Source organism: Crotalus tigris, unplaced genomic scaffold (genome assembly GCF_016545835.1).
Source record: "Crotalus tigris isolate CLP2741 ecotype Arizona unplaced genomic scaffold, ASM1654583v1 scf7180000017666.27876245, whole genome shotgun sequence".
Lineage (NCBI taxonomy): Eukaryota > Metazoa > Chordata > Lepidosauria > Squamata > Viperidae > Crotalus > Crotalus tigris.
This window is the reverse complement of record NW_024096551.1, coordinates 3,423,458-3,442,686: the sequence shown is the minus strand read 5'-3', so window position 1 is coordinate 3,442,686 and position 19,229 is coordinate 3,423,458. Positions and strand designations below refer to the sequence as shown.

The window sequence follows — 19,229 nt, the reverse complement described above, 5'->3', positions numbered from 1 at the left end:
TGAAAGTATTCTTCCCCTCCTTTCCTTCTACTCACTGGAAAACTAGTGGGGCTTCTAATCTAAAATGCTTCCCACATCCCCTCTGTTTCTCTAGAATGAGATACCTTTTGTGTGATAATTGCCTACTCTGTGACTTCCTCGTCTCTTCCAAGGTCATTCCCATCTACCTCAACAAGTTTTTAGGGCTTTTTAGAATACCATCAGGATGGGAATAATGTACATAGTTGTCTTATTTAGCTATTAAATTTAAAGGTATTTTCTTTTTAATTTTTAAATGTGAAGGAATAATGTATTCTATTAGGTTTTTATCTATTTGTGTCTCTCCAGTGTTCGAGAAGGAAGGGTAGAACATACACTTGCAAGAGACTTAGTTCCTGGAGATACCGTCTGCCTGTCAGTGGGTGATAGAGTTCCTGCAGACTTGCGCTTATTTGAGGTATGAAATTAATGACTTAGTAAATAATAGAACTGACTTCTCTTTAAATTTCTAACAATGTTCATTCATAAGCCAATTTTAACAGATGAATGCTGTAATGTATCAAGTAAAAGTTGTAAGACTAGGGGCTACCCTATGCTCCTTTTGTAACTATTGATATTCCAATCCTATTACATTTTCACTGGTGGTTTTATGCGACCTTAGAAATATCCGATGTGATTATATTTGTAAATAATTGAGAACAAGTGGTGATACTTACCTAAGGTTTTAATTTAGATTAATTTTTAGATGAATTAATTGTTGATTATCTTCAAGAGATTCACTTTATATTTCAGGACAGTGTTTGTAGAAATTTTACTATCAGTCCAAGAAGTCCAAATAGGTAGTTTTAATTTGATTTATTCAGTCATTTTAAAGAGCTAACGCATTGTGAATTTCCTAAGGACATTATTATGTATTTTATAAGTGAAAAATTGAAAGTGAAAAAATTTCAGTGATAGGATTTGTTTCCCAAAATAATGTGTTAACTGGATTCTGAGTATACATGTTGTTTTCCTTTGTTTCTACAGTATGGTTTGTTAATAATATAAAGTCAAGGTGATAAGACCTAAAATAAGTTACCCTGAAATGTGCATTGGGCACTTCAACTGAAAGGACTTTCTTTAAATAACATCTCCATTTTGCTTAACATGCTCCATCCCCTAATAGAACAGTTAAGTTTCAAACTTGAATACAGCCCCCATCATTTTTAAAGTAGAATGCATAATACAACTTTTTAATTTTATTTGTTTACTCTCAAAGGCAATTGATCTCTCTATTGACGAATCGAGTTTGACAGGTGAGACAACTCCAAGCTCTAAATGCACTTCTCCCCAACCAGCTGCTACGAATGGAGATCTCACATCAAGAAGCAATATTGCTTTTATGGGAACACTTGTTCGATGTGGAAAAGCCAAGGTAATTTCCCCCAAAGGTTACCAAACTAATTCTAAAAGATAGATCAGAGATAGAATATGTATTTTTAAATTTTGTTTGCTGGAAAATATATTATAGATTTTTTCAGTTGCCTGTTTGTAATTTGTTGAAAATATTAAATGAATTGTTCACAACATTGTGTTAAATATATTTCTTTTAATTCAGATGGAGTCATAACAACTGAAATATATTTATATAATGAATAATGTTTAAATCAATGCAACTAAGAACTTAAATGGAGCTCTGAATGTCAGATTCTGTGGAGTTACTTACTGACTCTTCATTGTTGGGATTCTTGCAAAGAGTACTAGACTAGATCAAGCTTGGTTACATTTTGTAGTGTACATCTTATATTTTTAAGAATGTATTTGGAAATTTAGTCAACATAGATTAAAGTTCTGTTTTAACTGTTCAGAATACTTGAGTACTTGTTCATATTTTTTCAAAAATTTAAATTTGGGCAAACCAAATTGACTTCCTGGATAGAGGAATTTTAAACATTTTACTTCTGATATTTTTCTTCTGTTTTGTAGGGGATAGTTATTGGAACTGGTGAAAACTCTGAATTTGGTGAGGTTTTCAAAATGATGCAAGCAGAAGAAGTAAGTAGCATTTCACAAATAATATTAATGTAAACCCTAATATAAATCCTGACTAGTTATCAATTTACAATCATTCATTCAGTGACTTTTAGAAGTTAGAATAATATTGAATAAAAGGACTAATGACTCTTGCCTGAAGTTATTATGATTGCAGTGCCTGTTTAGTCATATTATCAAAATTTGGGTATGACCGCATTGCTTACTGATGGAAGTTCCAGTCCCAATTGAAGCTGTAACTTGCAGTCTACCTGTGCTACTTATGTAGAAATGTTTTTATGGAACTTACTATTCCTGAATAATTTTAAACTTGCATGGCAGACTAATAATACTCTTTAAAAAATTATATCATTGCATACAGATGTACAGAAATGAATTCAAACATTGTACTAAATTTGAAGTGGATTCCAGCCTGAATTTAGATTCTTTAAGATTTAGAATGTAAATTTATAATTTATTTCTTTAATATCTCTCAGGTGTAAGGCTTTTCTAAGGAATTCTTTAAAACAGTTTAATCCTTTAATTTTAACATAATTTCAGTGAATGTGAAGTAACTGTGCAAACTCAGCAAATCAGTGAATTTAATAATATCGGCATGACAATTTTTTTTAAAACAAAGGCACCAAAGACACCTTTGCAGAGAAGCATGGATCTACTAGGGAAGCAGCTTTCCTTGTATTCTTTTGGTATAATTGGTAAGAAATCAGTTAAGTTATTGATTGTTAATGTTTGGGACACATTGTGGGAAAGGGTCTTAATATCAGGACAAGGATTGATGTTTAAAAGTTCTGTTTATTTTTATAGGAATAATTATGTTGGTTGGTTGGCTGCAAGGAAAACATATCCTTGACATGTTTACCATTGGTGTCAGGTAAGATTTTTATTCTGCCTCCACCACATTGTATAAAAAACAGATTTCATTCCCTAAAGAATATCATGAAATGAAGAACTTACATTCAGGACTGCCATATATTGAGCAGATTTTGTCTCTGTGCAAATAAGTGAAAAAAATCCTAATTTTGCATATAGACTGTTAAATTCTAGGCTTGCAGTGATACAGCAGAAAAGAGTTTTGGAATTTGTGGTGACCTCAAGAAACATTTCAGAGTTAGGCAGTGCTACTTGAATTAATTCTGGATTAAGAAATATGCTTCTGCTTTAGAAACCTCAACTTTCAAAGAAAAAAAGCAAAATACCAGTCAGCTCCCCAGTCCTCTTTGAATGCAGTTATTCATGAAATTTGTCAATACTCCATTTTAACTTAGCCCTATAAGTCATTTTTTTCTGCACTTAATATTGACATATAACTTAATTAACACATCCTTTCAATATTGCAGTTTAGCTGTTGCTGCCATCCCGGAAGGTCTTCCAATTGTTGTAACAGTAACATTGGCTCTTGGTGTCATGAGAATGGTTAAGAAACAGGCCATTGTGAAAAAATTGCCAATTGTTGAAACTTTAGGTAAGATTAACTATAATATGCAAAACTGCTAAAAATATCTAGGAATAATTTAAAACACGTATCAGAATACTTTTTAAGTATAAATGGCATATTATTGGATAAAAAGCAGTGTTCCAAAATATCCAAAAGGTCCACTATAGCAATAAAGTATATAAAACTAACCCCTTGTATTTCTGGAATAGTAACTATTATTTCGACATATATTGTTAAAAAGTTTTTACTGTGTTTAAAAATTGCAAGAAATAATATGCAGGCAGTTGAAATGGCAGACTTAAGCTTGAATGGTTGTAAATTGATGAGGCCTTGTTTTTGGAATAGCAAACATAATTTGTTAAACTGGTGCAGAATTCAGCAGTTGGCCATAGCCATACATTTGTACCATATAAAAATATATTTAACCATATTCACTGTGTTTCATGGTGCATAGTACCTACCCAGAGAGAAGACATGTCCAAACTTTAGAATAGCAATGGAAACTCTACTATATTTGTATAATCAGAGTTGTGGAACTTTTCCTTAGGAGATATATCTAGCCTCCTTCATTTCTACTCTTAATTGGGACAGCAGCTCTAAAATGAAAGCATTGGATTGAATGACTATGTTGTTAAGGGTAATATTTGTTTGACACCTGAAGGTTATTAAATAGACAAAATGTTTGATCTAGTGGAAAAGAGAGACTTTGTATGTTGCTCTAAAGAAAACTAGATGACCCCATGTTTACCTGCCTTAATTAAATCCAAGAATAGGGAATAAACTTGGACCTAAGAGCCTTTTTGCTGTTTAGAGTATGTCATTAGGTCAGGCCCCACTCCAAAAGTAATCATCCAGGTAATCTGGAGGAGCCACTAAAAGAACCAGAAGTATTTTGAAATGTATCTTTTAGGTTTGGATCATAATGGTCTTCATCTTCCTAAATGGAAAAGGGAAATAGTGGCTGTTGCAGAGCAATACTTGCAGGCCCTTCATCTAGAGCAGCGGTTCTCAACCTGTGGGTCGTGACCCCATTTGGGGTCGAATGACCATTTCACTGGGGTCGCCAAAGTCCTGGAGTTTTTCCTCATAAAATCCTTGTGAAACGCAGTCCGACATTTTTTTGTTTTTGTTTTTTTCCTCTTATTCATGAGCTGTGCTACTCCCTCTTATTCTATTGGCTTTTGAAAGCCAATAGAATAGACTCTATTCAAGAGAGTCTATTCTATTGGCGTTCGAAAGCCAATATTCTATTGGCTTTCAAACGCCAATAGAATAGACTCTCTTGAATAGAGTATAATTCTATTGGCTTTCAAAAGCCAATAGGAATTGTCCAGGCTGTCTCTGCCCTGCTGAGCCCGCCAAAAGTCCCAGTCGGCAAACGTTGTTGCAAGTTGTCTGCAGCTAAGGCGAACTTTCTGGAAAGCTTCCCTCTCTGCTGAGCAACTACTAAATGTAAGTAAAAGAGGGCCAGGGGTGGGAGGGCGGCCTGCCTGCCGCCGCACCGAATGGGCGGCAGCCAAGGTAAGGCTAGCGGGGCGGGTGCAGGGAGGGTAGCTGGCGCGCATGGGGCCCGGCGGGTGGCTTACCTCCCTTGGGCTGGGCCAGCTTGTGGCCCAGCCAGTGGTCAGCTTGCGCCGTCACTGCCACTTGCCATGGCCGCCCAGGAGCGCCTGGGCCTGCCTGCCGCCACACCGAATGGGTGGCGGCCAAAGTAAGGCTAGCGGGGCAACAGCGGGTGCAGGGACGGTAGCTGGCGCGTGTGCGGCCCGGCGGGTGGCTTATCTCCCTTGGGCCGGGCCAGCTGGTGGCCCAGTCGGTGGTCGGCCTGTGCCATCGCTGCCGCTTGCCATGGCCGCCCAGGAGTACCTAGGCCTGCCTGCCGCATGCGTGGCGCTCCCGGGCCGAGGTGGTTGCTGGGCGACGGCCCACGTGCGCCCTCGGCCTGACTGACGAGGAGGTGGAGCGTGCGCACCAGAGAGAGAAAAATAAAAAGTGAGAGAGAGAATGAGAGCGAGCAAACCCTGCCCCTCCTCCTGTCCCCTCCCGCAGGGAAATACAGGTAGTCCTCGACTTACAACCACATGGTTGGGGGTCGCGGCATTAGAAGGGTTGAGAACCACTGATCTAGAGCATCTGCAAGAAGTATTTGTTAGCTTGGTCATCCAATCCTTTCTCTGGGCAAAGGTGCAGAACGGTGGAACCAGTTGTCCTTGCAATTGTTTCTGTTGGAATGTGAAAGATAGTACCGGCATGAATTATGCTAAAACTTTAGTGAAAGAGGTGGGGCTTCTCTTTAGAGATGAACTGGCCTGAGACCCTAGAGTAGGTTTATGACATGGCTATGCTACAGATTATGGGACTTTTCCTATCCTTGATGTAAGCAAAGATTCTTCTCTATTATTTTGGATTCTAGACAGAGATTTTGCTCTTGTATTCCACTATTTTAATCAAATCTGGCAAACAATGAACTGATAATATTGTTTATGCTTTTCAGGGTGTTGCAATGTAATTTGTTCAGATAAAACTGGTACACTGACAAAAAATGAAATGACTGTTACTCATATATTCACAGCGGATGGACTACATGCTGAGGTATGTTGTAAGCAACGTGAGCATCAGTGACAAATATTCTTTGTTTACTAAAGTGTAATGGTTCTGAAAATGTTAAATCTTTTTCCTAGGGGCTGGTTGTTATTAGAGAAAATTAGCCTGTGTGGCTATTCGGGATTTCTCAGTCTTGGCAACCATAAAATATGTGGACTTACAGCATATTGCTGGAGAATTCTGGGAGCTGAACTCCATTTATCTTAAAGTTACCAAAATTGACAAACCCTGGGCTATTGGATGGTTGTTTCAAAACTATATATTTATATATGTAGTTCTTGATGTATGTAATTGAAGCTGGAATTATGATTGTAAGTTGTCGCACCTGTAAGTTGAGGCATCACATGGCTGGACACAATTTTCAATATGATTTGCTTTGGTTGTTAAGTAAATGCTGCAGTCATTAAGTTAAACAATTTTCTCCCATTGGCATTTTTTGCTGAAAACCAGGAGCATATGCTAGAAATTTTTGCAAATCGCAGTCACATGATTGTGGGACACTGCAAATGGCTGTAAAGATAAGCTGTTTGCCAAGTGCCAAAAATGTAATTGCATGATCGTAGCTATATGTTTGTGCTGCTGTCTTAATTTCAAAATCGGTTGTAACTCTACTGAGGTCCATCATAAATTCAGTCATTAAGCAACTGGTCGTAAATCAAGAATTACCTGTACTGATGACTGTTGTTATTATGAAAAGGGAAAGCTCTGGTTAAGTATCACTGATTAAGAAGTGCCCAGTGCAGAAATTATTCTGGAAATTTAATATTGAAAAAATGTTTTCTTGAATTCAGAGAGAAGTGGTAAAGAAAGCCCTCAGAGCCCCCCTTTCAGTTGCACTAACAATAAGCAGAGCATTCCTTTCTGTAAATTCTGCAATGTCTTATAATAAATAAATGGAATCATGCCTACTAAATGGAATCATGAGAATTAAGAATTGAACCACAATAAGCTTGGTGGCAAGGAGATGCAAATTTGGGTATGCTGATGATTTGGCCATAGCAGTACAAGAAAAACACATAGAGCTATCCAAAGTTCTTCACTGACTAGAGGCTCACTCCTAGCACCAGCAAAATGGTAATTATGTGTTTCCTTCTTAGCAACAAACTACTGATAGCATATGAAGCCCCAAAGGTCCACATAAACAACAACGTGTTCCCCTATAATCCTCATCCAAAGTTCTTTGGAGTAACATTAGACTGGACTCTTTCCTATATATCAAAGATGCTTTTTCAAGAGGCAACTAGACTTTCTTGTTTTTCTTTGAAGACACTCCCCATCATCAGAGCTGAAAAGCTTCTTGGATGAGAAGGGCAATGTCTTCAAAGAAAAACAAGAAAGTTCAGCTGCCTCTTGAAAAAGCACCTTTGAGACAACCATCACTTGGTTGACTGAGAATTTCCATAGTCCCTCTCTCCCATAAGATACACCTAGAGGCTCTGGTGACAAAAATCAATACTTGGAACAACATATTCTAGAAATTATGTGGAATTAAACGGGCAGCTTCAGCTGCCACTCTCAGGTCATCAGCACTAGAGTTGGTCTACTCTGCAGCAAAATACTTGCTCTTATATGGCTTAACAGCTGCCATACTAGTAAGTTAGATGCCAGACTCAACAATAGCCATATGGATTATTAATGGATATATTAAAACCACTCTGATTTGTTAGCTTCCTGTTCTGAGCCGTATAGCTCCACCAGGTTTATAAAGGCAAGATGAACTGGTGTGAGAATACAGAAAAAGTATGAACGACTGACTCTTGCCGGTGCATACTCATCTTCCTCATTTATCACCCAGAAAACTCAAATCCAGGAAACCCCCATTGGCACTTGCACAACATCTGCCCAACAACTTTAATATCAATTCCCAAGAAAAGTCAAATGGGTTGCTGAACTCCCAGACATAAGAAAACATATAAATGACCTCACTAAAAAGGTACTAGGCTTTGAACTAGCATGTCAGCAATGGACAAATCTGTATAGGATTCATACCTCACATAGTTGTTGGGACACTCTATATAAATGGGGCATAGTATCCTCATGGGACTGCAGAGTTCCATATCAAACTATATATCACATTGTGGCTGGCTATAAGCTGAAAGCAAATACTGGTCCAGTATCTGATTTTTTAAATACAAATGATGCGGCGCTTCAATGGCTAGATTGCCTAGACATTGGAATTTGAACATATTTAACATTTATATTTTATTGTGTTTTATTAATCTAGATGAAATGTTAATATGCAGAATGTTGCTAGTCCATCTATGATATGCCATAGACTAAATAAATAAGGGAGAATTAAGGTTTAATGTTGCATAAATCATTACTTTTCCTAGATTATTTTTATCATAAGGTTTGATAATTGTGCTGATTATTTTGTCACAGGTTACTGGAGTGGGGTATAATAGATTTGGAGAAATCATAGTTGAAGGTGATATTGTTCATGGATTTAGCAAACCATCTATTGGCAGAATTGTTGAAGTAAGTCTTACATAGAAAAATAATTATCTTCTGAAATGGAGACATTTATTTATTATAATATTTGTTTTCCTCATAGGCTGGATGTGTGTGCAATGATGCCATAATTAGAAACAACACCTTAATGGGAAAACCAACTGAAGGAGCCTTAATTGCTCTTGCCATGAAGGTAGGAAGTGCACTGAACCAACGGGTGATACTAATGTAAAAATATAAAACATGTATTCCCAAAAAAGCATACATGATAAGCTGTAATTGTATTATTATTATTGTTGTTTTGGACCTATAATGTTAGGCTAACAAAAGTATTATAAAATAGGTAGTCCTTGATTTATAACAACAATTGAGCCCAAAATTTCTGTTGCTAAATGAAGCACATTTGGTAAGTGAATTTTGCTCCATTTTACGACCTTTCTTGCCACAGTTGTTAAGTGAATCACTGCAGTTATTAAATTTGTCATACGATTGACTAAAGTGAATCTGATTTCCCCACTGACTTTGCTTGTCAGAAGTTCGTCAAAGGGGAACACCTGACTTTGGGACACTGCATGTGTTATAAATATGAATCAGTTGCCAAGCATCCAAATTTTGATCCTGTGATCATGAGGATCCAGTGCTGTTTTAACTTTGAATGGTCACCAAACAAACTGTTGTAAGTTGAGGACTACATGTATAAGTGTTATTAGTTAAAGCTTACGATGAAAAGTGAAGCAGTGTAAGAACAAGTAATATATGTGCTCATAAACATGCATATATAGATATATAAATATATAATAAAATCCAATTGAAAACTGAACTAGCAATTTCTAATGGTGAATAGATATAGCAAGAGCCTTAAAAGGTGCTTTTATTATGATTATTCTTTGATAGTGAATCAGAAATATTTTGCCTTTTTTGGAATTAAAATCTTAAGATTTCAAACCATTTTTGTTGATTCTTATAGATTTATCTATTGAATTTTGAAAACCGAAGCTTTTAATTTCAATTTTTCTAAGTTGTTGTAAATTCAAAGATGCTGTTTGAATTATAAAGAATAGTGGATGATTTGAAGTCTCTAGAAGTTGAAATGGTTCAAGAATTAATAAAACCCTTAATGTTAACTATTCTATAGCTTAGGTACTAGCATTTTTTTTTTAAAAGGAAAATTATCTTGTAATGATTTGGTTATAGGCATTGACAATATAGGAAATAATAGTATCGATAGAATACAAGTATCAGGTGAAAACCTGAAGTGTATGTAATTAAGAATAGTAGGGTATAAAATGTATTCAACTACTGATGCTGAAGAAACAAACAATGTGAAGATACATTTTTGTTCATGAAGATTTTTAATCTGGAACATTTTCGTCTTTTTATTTCCTTAAAATAGCATCTTGAGAATTAAAGGTGTTTATAGAATTGTGGTTTTCATTAAAAATACATCCAAAACTCTTTTTATGCAAAAGTTTAAAGATTGGATCCTTACATGCTGTTTCTGTTATGCAAAACTTCAGATATATTCTGTTTTACATTTTTATAATTAATGTGCAATAATTTCAACACTTGATTTTTTTAAATCAACATGCAACAGAATATTTTAGCTGCATAAATAATTAAACAGTGGTTCTTAGCTCTGAAAAAATCCGCTTCAAAAGAAATCATGTCTGGATTCTATGAAATTCTGATAGAGCATTTAAAGATTTTGGATAAATAAGATAGATTGACTCTCTCGTTATAGTTTTAATATGCTAACACATTTTAGTAAAATAATTTTACTAATCAAGTGAAATAATTTTAGTAAAATAGAGAAATTGAAAGTGGACTACATAACTATAGTTATAACCTTTACTATAAAAATTAGTAAAGAAAAATTAAAAGTAAAGAATGTTGTGAATACAATTGAAAGAAAGAAATAAAGTAGTGAAATGTTTTAGATAATATAAAGTAAATAAGAGTATGTAAAATGAGTAGGATATGTATTGTCTGAAGGATATAGGTTGAAGAACTGATAAAGTCTTTTGTTTTCATAGATGGGTTTAGATGGAATTCAGCAGGATTACATAAGAAAAGCAGAATATCCTTTCAGTTCTGAGCAAAAATGGATGGCTGTTAAGTGTGTTCATAGAACTCAACAGGTATGCCCATTACTAAACTTTTAATGGGATCTAATATTTTCCTACAACCTATTGTTTTTAATAAAGCATTGATTAAATTCTGCTCCAGTATATAGTTATACTTCATTTTAGACTGAAGGTAGCATTATAATTACAATTGCTTGAGAGAAAAAGAACAAGTAAATCCAGCTGAGAATGATGTGTAACTGACTACCGTCTTTAATATTGCAGCACCATTTTCAGTCTTGTAACAAGGCATCACTTAAACCAATATGGTCTAATTAAATATTGATGATGATGCTTTGGGGGGAAGATTTGTTCTCTTTGATGTTGTTGATAAACAAGTATGACAATTAATGTAGGAGAATGATTAAAATGTTGGCCTTAAGAGACTATGATCCACATCTCTTATTGGGAAAGGCAGAATATAATCATAAGAAAATAATAAGAAACATAATGTAATAAAGACGAGGCTAAGGTATAATTTTTTTAAAGAATCCTGTATACTGGTGATCCTTGACTTAACGATCATTTCTTTAACAACACTTTAAAGCTACAGTGATGTTGAAAAAAGTGATTTGTGGAGTGATCCTTGCATTTACAATGTTACAGCATCCCCATGATCAGGGGATCAGAATTCAGGCATTTAGCAACCGGCATGTATTTATGTCGGTTGCAGCATCCCAGGATCATGTGTAATCATTTGTGATCTTCCGAAAAGCAAATTCAATGAGAGAAGCCAGATTTCTTTAATAATCATAGCAAGAAAGGACATACAGTTGCTCATAAGTCACTTAAGGATCACATCACTTAGTGAGGGAAATTCCAATCCTGGTTTTGATTGTAAGTCAAGGATTACCTACATTGCAAATCTATGTTTTCATTTTATATCTTCTTTAAAGAATTCACTTCTTTAAGTTAAATGATGCAGAAGCAATACAAGTAATCCTTGGGTTACAGTGGCAATTGGAACTGGAATTTCCATCACTAAATGATGTGTTTGATAGAGCAATGTCGTGGGACTGCATCACTTAGCAATAGCAATCCTGGCAGTCCTGGTAGCTATTGTGATTACCAGACTGCTCAAGACATTAAGTAGAAAAACTTGGGAATTGTAGGCAAGCAGGTCAGTGGGTGAGAGTTTCAGGCAATTGAGTTGATGCCACAGGGATGGATGTGTAGCTATGCATAGGAGAGTGTGCAGATCCTGTAGGAGTGGTGTGTGTGTGTTATGGGTGAGAGATCTTATAGATACATGCTAGGGAGTGCAAGTGGATGGGCAAAAAAGTGGGAGTGACTTCTGTTTTCCTACTGACTTCCTCATTGACTTTGCTTATAAGAAGCAGGAAAGGTCAGAAATCGCAACATATGATGACAGGTTCACTGTGATGTAATTGGGATGGTATACAACAACAACAACAACAATAATAATAAAGTTGGAAGGGACCTTGGAAGTCAACAAGTCCAACCCCCTGCTCAGGCAGGTAACCCTATACCATTTCGGACAAATGGCTGTCCAGTTTCTTCTTAAAAACTTCCAGTGTTGGAGCATTCACCGCTTCTGGAGGCAGGTTGTTCCACTGGTTAATTGTTGTAACTGTCAAGAAGTTTCTCCTTGGTTCTAAGTTGCTTCTCTCCTTGATCAGTTTCCATCCGTTGCTTCTTGTCCTGCCTTCAGGCGCCTTGGAGAATAGCGTGACTTCTTCTTCTTTGTGGCAGCCCCTGAGAAATGGAAAACTGCTCGTCCCCCCTCGTCCTTCTCTTAAACTAGACATACCCAATTCCAGCAACCGTTCCTTATATGTTTTAGCCTCCAGTCCCCTAATCATCTTTGTTGCTCCTATGCATAGCCACCCATCCATCCCTGTGGCATCAACTCACTTGCCTGAAACTCTCACTCACCCAACTGAAAGAAATAAATGCATAAATAAATATTTTTTTAGGACAAACCAGAGATTTGCTTTATGAAGGGTGCTTATGAGGAAGTGATTCGATACTGTACAACTTACAACAACAAAGGGCACAGCTTACCACTTAATCAACAACAAAGAGATCTTTATCAGCAAGAAAAAGCATCTATGGGCTCTGCAGGACTTAGAGGTAATGTTTTAACTCTCTCTGCCTACACTGAGGATTGTGATTTGAAAAAAAATTACTGGCTGAACTCAGTTAGAAGCTTTTGAGCTAGCTTGTGCCATACAGTGGCAATGTAACTTTACTATTTCTAGTAATGAGGTAAAATAGGCTAAATTAAAGTATTTAAGCTTCCATTTAATCAGGGAACTAGTTTTATAGCATTGTCTTTTGTATTTATATTTAAAATTGAGAGTTGAAAACTTATATTAAACACTGTATAGAATTATCTAGATTAAAGAGAATTACTAAATTAGAAGAAAAGAAATATGCATTTTTGTAATAATTTCCCTCATGGGTTATGAAAACACATTGGTTTTATTTCTTGTTATATTAACATTAACTGATTGCTAATAAAAAACCTATTTTTTGCAATCTCTTGGAGTCTCTGATATATACTATGTTCAGACATCTGCATATTATTTTATCAACATTCTTCTTCTCATAATTGAGGAAAAATGATTATATATTTTCTGTTGCCTTAAATCAGTGGCATGGCTAGTAATACTATTTCTTTTATTTTTCAAGTTCTGGCTTTAGCTTCTGGTCCTGAGCTTGGACAGCTGTCCTTCCTGGGTCTGGTTGGAATTATTGATCCTCCTAGGACTGGTGTAAAAGAAGCTGTTGCTGCTCTTATTACTTCAGGAGTAGCAATAAAAATGATCACTGGAGATTCACAGGAGACTGCAGTTGCCATTGGTATGAGCAGACTTTTTTTTTTTCTTTTGTGAATTTTTGTTAGTAATTATTTTACCAGTACATGTGAGTTTTCTGTTAATTTTGAAACTGGGGACAGGAATTGTAAAACCAAATCCGTGAGCCTAAGGAAACTCTTTATCATAGCTGTATGTGTTTTTCCAACACAAAACTCTTTGTGGATAGCTCTAGAAATATTCCATGAACATGAATACAACATGAAGTTTAGTTATTTATAGTAAACAAACAACAATGCTGAATAAGTATACGAATCTTGCATTATAATAAATAATTGTTTGGATAAGGGCCAATAAAACTTATTTTTAAAAAGTTTTAATTCTATGTTTATAAAATGTAGAGTAAAAAAACTGTGAGGCTTTTTTAAAACAGAACATTGCACTCCATATACTTCTGTGTTACATTTATTAAAATGTACACAATTTTTTTCTTTATTATTATTGCCTGTTCCACAATTTCAATATTTTACCTACTCATACACACACAACAACATACATAGGTATATTTTATTTTTAAAAGGAGATTAAAAACTATTATAAACTAATACAAAAAAATCAAAGAAAAAAAATCAAAGAGGAAGTTAAAAGTTCAAGAAAGTGTGTGTGTGTGTGTGTGTACACACACACATACATAAATACACACACTATATATATATATATATATATATATATATATATATATATATATATATATATATATATATATATTATATACATACATACATACATATACATGTGATGGTATTAAACTTTTTCAGTTTATTATATTCCTGGTGCTCACGTTTTTATTGGTTATGAATTCACCCAGGAATCATGTTTTTATTTTCACTACTATTATTGATACATACATATACATACATACACACACAATTATACGTTTATCTCTTACTCTACGGTTATAATATAATTTTCTTCTCTCTATAATCTACCCTATCTAATGATCAAAATCTTAAATCCTAAGGTCCCTTTTTTCTGTTTTACACAACAAGTTCATATGAGGTAACTGAAAATTTTAACCCATCTTTGAATTAATGAAATTTGAAATAGAAGAAGTGAAACAATATTTCACTTATTCTATTTCAAATTTCATTAAAAGTCTATACATTTTAGCAATTATATGTTCATCATTCATAAACAATTGTATTTGTTACAGTTTTCAAAGCGATAAACTATTTTGTCTACTTTAAATCTCTAATAATTGTAATAAGGAAACTATTAATATCTATAATGGTATTTCCACCAGTTTTTTTTCTTGATTTTATTTTATATTCCCCTTGACAAAATTCCAGTATCTCAGATAAATTAGCCATTTATGTTTGCTTATTTTTTTTCTGCTTTTTTGTTGAGAGCCACAAATGTGTTTTCGTGCATAACCTGGATTTGCATCTATTTCATATTCTTAATACAGCTTGGCTAGCATAATGATTATTAAAATCCACTTTAACCTGAACTTTGTCACAAATAACTCTGTCCCCCAAATCTCAGCTCATGTCTTACTAACTCCAAGAGCCTTCTATTTCTCAGCAGTCAGTACTCACTCTTTCATCCAAACACAACAAAAAGCAAAATACAGTTACAAATCAGGTAAATCCCATCCTCTTTCCCTTGCATCTTCTAACAGCATATATTTAGCTTATGCTCCCCACCACCACATATATTTAGATACATCTGTTTAAATAGTGCATCAGTTGTCAAAACAGGTATTTGTCTGAAACAAAACCACTTTCTAGACAATTTATTTTTATCACAGAAATTCTCTTAAGCAATGATAGTTATACTTTCTTCTTCCCTTTTTTAAACTTCATTTCATGTCTTAACATAGTTATTTTAAAATCTTAAAACCCATTTCACTTGTCAGTTCTGTTTGATTTTCTATTTTTCTATTATTTGCTAACGTCCTTGTCTGTTTATTAATCTTGAAATCTGCTAATGCATCACCACATGAGAGGATGTTTCTAATTAATTTCCAAAGTCTTTAAATTAGTTTCAGGAAATCTTTCCATTTATAATCTTTCCTGAAACAACTCTTAAATCACCCTTTGTTGTATACTGCAAAAAATAAAGACTTTACAAAGCTGAAAAGAATTTTGTTTCTTTTTTAATGGATTGAAAGGAAACTAGCCCAGTAGTTGAAAGTATGTCATCTTAAAACAACAGTCTGAAGAGTAAAATTTGATGACTCCATGAAAGGCTCCATTTCTTTGTTAAAGCACAATGGAACCCGTGACTCTCAGCTGATCACAAACAGCTGTAAAATTGTCAATTTTTGCCATTAAAATTTAGAGTACACATGGGCAATCTCCAGATCACCCTTTGTTCCAGAGAGGATTTTGGAAGTCTGGTTCTTACATTCATCTGCATTTTTGGTTGTAATATCCCTCATTCACAGAGCAGAGAAAAACATGGATGTTGGTTTGTCTTGTTGTACTGGAAGTTAACCCAACATACCTGGAATAACAGATGAGCTTATAGGCATCTAATTCATAAGAACAATTGTCCTTCCTCTTACACATTTCTTTTATCTTGTATAAACAAGAGTTTAAGGACCACCTGTAGTTCTTTTATCTCAGATTATGTTATTGGAAAGTTACTAAGAAACTGTGTTTTAATATTTCTGAAGCTGCAAGCAGTTGCAGCCAGAAAAAGCTATTAGCCTATCCGAGCCTGTTTCTTAAAGGACCAGTCAATTGTCCAAGCAAGAGGAGTTTTCATGATAATTTATTTAATAATGTAATTTTACACTTGCAAACTGAGTTATTATATCTTACTAATTTTTTTTGTCCTGCTATAAGAATAAGCGTATTTGCTAGCATTATTTCAAAAGACAATGTGGAGCTAATATTTCTTAAACTATCAAGCTTTTCTGTGTTGAAAGGAAATTGTGTATGTGTGCATGCTCAAACACACATTGCACACCTACACGTTAGTGTGTAGTGGAGTGTTTATTTTCAGTGTCTTTACATATATATTATTAGTTAACAAAATGCTTACTGGGAATTTAGCAATTCCACTATATCCAATCCAATGGGTCCTTTAGTTTCTGATTTTATTTTCTTTCCTTTTTTTCTAGCCAGTCGCTTAGGATTGTATTCCAAAAGTTCTCAATCAATCTCGGGTGAAGAAGTGGATACATTGGATATACAGCAACTTTCACAAATAGCACCGAAGGTTAATTATAAATTGCAAGGAAGTTATCTTAGAGGATAGAGAATTTTTGAGTTTGTAGAGTAGTAGATTTTAGTTCTTTACAATTTAAGAAAGTATATAATTATGCTTATACTTATTAATGTATTACTTACCTAATTAAAAAGCTAAACAATAATTTTTTAACTTATAGCTTTTGACTTTTGTTAGTTATGAAACAAATAAATATAGTTGTAGGTTTTCTTTCAACATTTATTTCAGTAATTCAACACAATATTCTTTAAAAAGAAAGTCACATTTGACAAAATTGTTCAAATGTAAAATATTCTCTTTATCCAGAGGATCCTGTTCATTTTTTATCTTGAGGAATTATTTTTATATTTCAATAAGAATGATTTAAGAGGGCTTTTTTGTTGTTGGACTGACGTAATGCATCCCATACAATGACTATTGGTCCATATCATTTCCAGAAAGTGGTTTTGTCCTTCCTCTACTTATTTCTTTATATTCGTATGGATGCAAATGCTATTACTATATAATTTTTGTAAATATTTATAAACACAATTTATGTCTCAAGGTTGCTCTTTTCGCAACAAGGTCTTTTAAGTAATCTATACAGGCTCTCTTAACTCTATTTTTTTTTCTTATTGTATGGAATTATTTATATTTCCTAGTGAGAATATTGTATTCTCTGAAAGTGGAAATAGCGTCATTGTAGGTTTTGAGTATTTAACAAAAAATAGTTTTCACTGGAATCATGGTTGGAAATGCAATGAGAATGAGAGAGACTAGGTAGGCCATATGAATGTAGTTAGAGAAAAAGAAACAGAATATTTAGAACTGGAAAAAAAATACTTCTTCCCTTTTCCGCTGAGTTGTTTTCTTGTTTTTATGTCTCTCTAGGTACGAGATTAACATTGTATAGCTTAACTTTTACAATAGTTAAAATGTTAGTGTTTCCACTTCTTAGGTAGCAGTCTTCTACAGAGCAAGCCCCAGACATAAACTGAAAATTGTTAAGGTATGTATCTACTTTCTAAGCAAGCATACTTTAATTCAAAAACAGCTACCTGAAATTCTTTAGAGCTCTTCAAGAGAATCCTGCTATTCAGGTTAAAGGGCAATGTTAAAAATAGTCTGGGATAATTAAGATTAAAATGTTTTCTTTAAAACATTGATTTAAGCCAATCAATATTTATATAATTGATTTCAAAGAACAAAATTAAATAATTTTTAATAAAATGTTAATACATTTATCTCATACTCAACAACCCTTGGTCTGCTGGGTCATTGTTTCAAATATATTTCCTTACCTAAAGGGAGAAATAGAATGATCATAGGCAAAATAATGAGGAGCGACTTGATGTTTCCTTTCAACTTCCCCATTGAGTTTTCCAGTGGGAGGTTTGCAGGAAACATCAAAAAACTTCCCTTCCCCTTTCCCTTCCCCTCCTCCTCTCTCCTCTCCTCCCCTCCCCTCCCCTCTCCTCTCCTCTCCTCTCGATAAATGATTGCTGCCAGATGACATTCCCTGTTTTCTTCCTCTTTGCTGACATTCTCTGCCAGCTTCCTAGTACAAGACTTTGGTAATGGGAAAGTGGCAGGGAGGGTTGGCAATAACAATGAACTTTACAGTTCCTTCTGGCTTCTCCATTGACTTTTGGGAAGTTGTCGGGGAACATTGGAAATAAGAATCATGTGATTACCACTGACCAACATGACAACAGCAATGAAGAGGTGGCAACCCAGTGGCGTAGAAGTGGCCACAATTTCTCCAAATTTCATTCTCACAGGAATCATGGATCCCGGCATTCTATAAGTACCCTGATTCAATAATTGTCTTATATCTTCCAAATTAACCCAGTTGAGGTTACAAGCAAAAAGGCACAAGAGTTTTAGTAGTATATAGATGTGTATAGTATAGAGGTTCATGAAGTCTTCAGCTTCATAAAAGGAGATAGGCAATATTTAAAAGCACGCATTCATTATAAAATCTTAGACTAGTAAAATATTTTGACATAATCAGCCTGTTTTTTTTTTCTCTTAGTCACTTCAAAATAATGGTGAGGTAGTTGCTATGACAGGCGATGGAGTGAATGATGCTGTAGCATTAAAAGCTGCGGATATTGGAGTTGCAATGGGGCAGACCGGCACTGATGTTTGTAAAGAAGCAGCTGATATGATCCTGGTGGATGATGACTTTCAAACAATAATGTATGTTTGAATTATAGGGCCATTCTGCATGCAATGTAATAATTTTATTATTTGTATGATGTCATTTGTGTAGAAAGTAATTGGCATTCCATAGAATAATCCTATTCAAAGAGGTGTGGTGGCTCAGTAGCTTAATCATGCTGGAGATGGCTTCTGCTCCAGCAGTTCAAGTCCTAGCACTGTGTGAAGGGGTGAGCTCCCATCATTTGCTTTAGCTTCTGCCCACCTAGCAGTTTGAAAGTATGTTCTATGCAAGTAGATAAATGGGTAGCACTTTGGTGGGGAGACGAGTTGATGCTCTTTGCAGGCAGTCAGCTTCCTGCTGACTCTGAACCTTCCCATGTGGCACCCATTTGCAAGGCAGCTCTAAGGGAACGAGGGGGGCTTGGATGACACTGCAGAAAGAGC

General features: G+C 34.9%; 1 protein-coding gene across 5 annotated transcripts in view; it reads left to right on the top strand.

Annotated features, from left to right (window-relative positions):
• The window catches only part of ATP2C1 (ATPase secretory pathway Ca2+ transporting 1), a 58,717-nt gene that overhangs the window by 29,783 nt on the left and 9,705 nt on the right, over window positions 1-19,229 (top strand). For 4 of the 5 annotated variants that reach the window (XM_039336222.1, XM_039336223.1, XM_039336220.1 and 1 more), the window contains 15 exons: window positions 328-436; window positions 1,238-1,393; window positions 1,945-2,013; window positions 2,630-2,705; window positions 2,815-2,881; window positions 3,348-3,472; window positions 5,940-6,037; window positions 8,432-8,527; window positions 8,604-8,693; window positions 10,534-10,638; window positions 12,561-12,717; window positions 13,279-13,449; window positions 16,534-16,631; window positions 17,578-17,628; window positions 18,655-18,821. In XM_039336222.1, the coding sequence (XP_039192156.1) occupies window positions 328-436; window positions 1,238-1,393; window positions 1,945-2,013; window positions 2,630-2,705; window positions 2,815-2,881; window positions 3,348-3,472; window positions 5,940-6,037; window positions 8,432-8,527; window positions 8,604-8,693; window positions 10,534-10,638; window positions 12,561-12,717; window positions 13,279-13,449; window positions 16,534-16,631; window positions 17,578-17,628; window positions 18,655-18,821 (1,635 nt within the window). The remainder of the gene's footprint in view (window positions 1-327; window positions 437-1,237; window positions 1,394-1,944; window positions 2,014-2,629; window positions 2,706-2,814; window positions 2,882-3,347; window positions 3,473-5,939; window positions 6,038-8,431; window positions 8,528-8,603; window positions 8,694-10,533; window positions 10,639-12,560; window positions 12,718-13,278; window positions 13,450-16,533; window positions 16,632-17,577; window positions 17,629-18,654; window positions 18,822-19,229) is intronic. The other variant, XM_039336224.1, reaches the window with a different exon arrangement.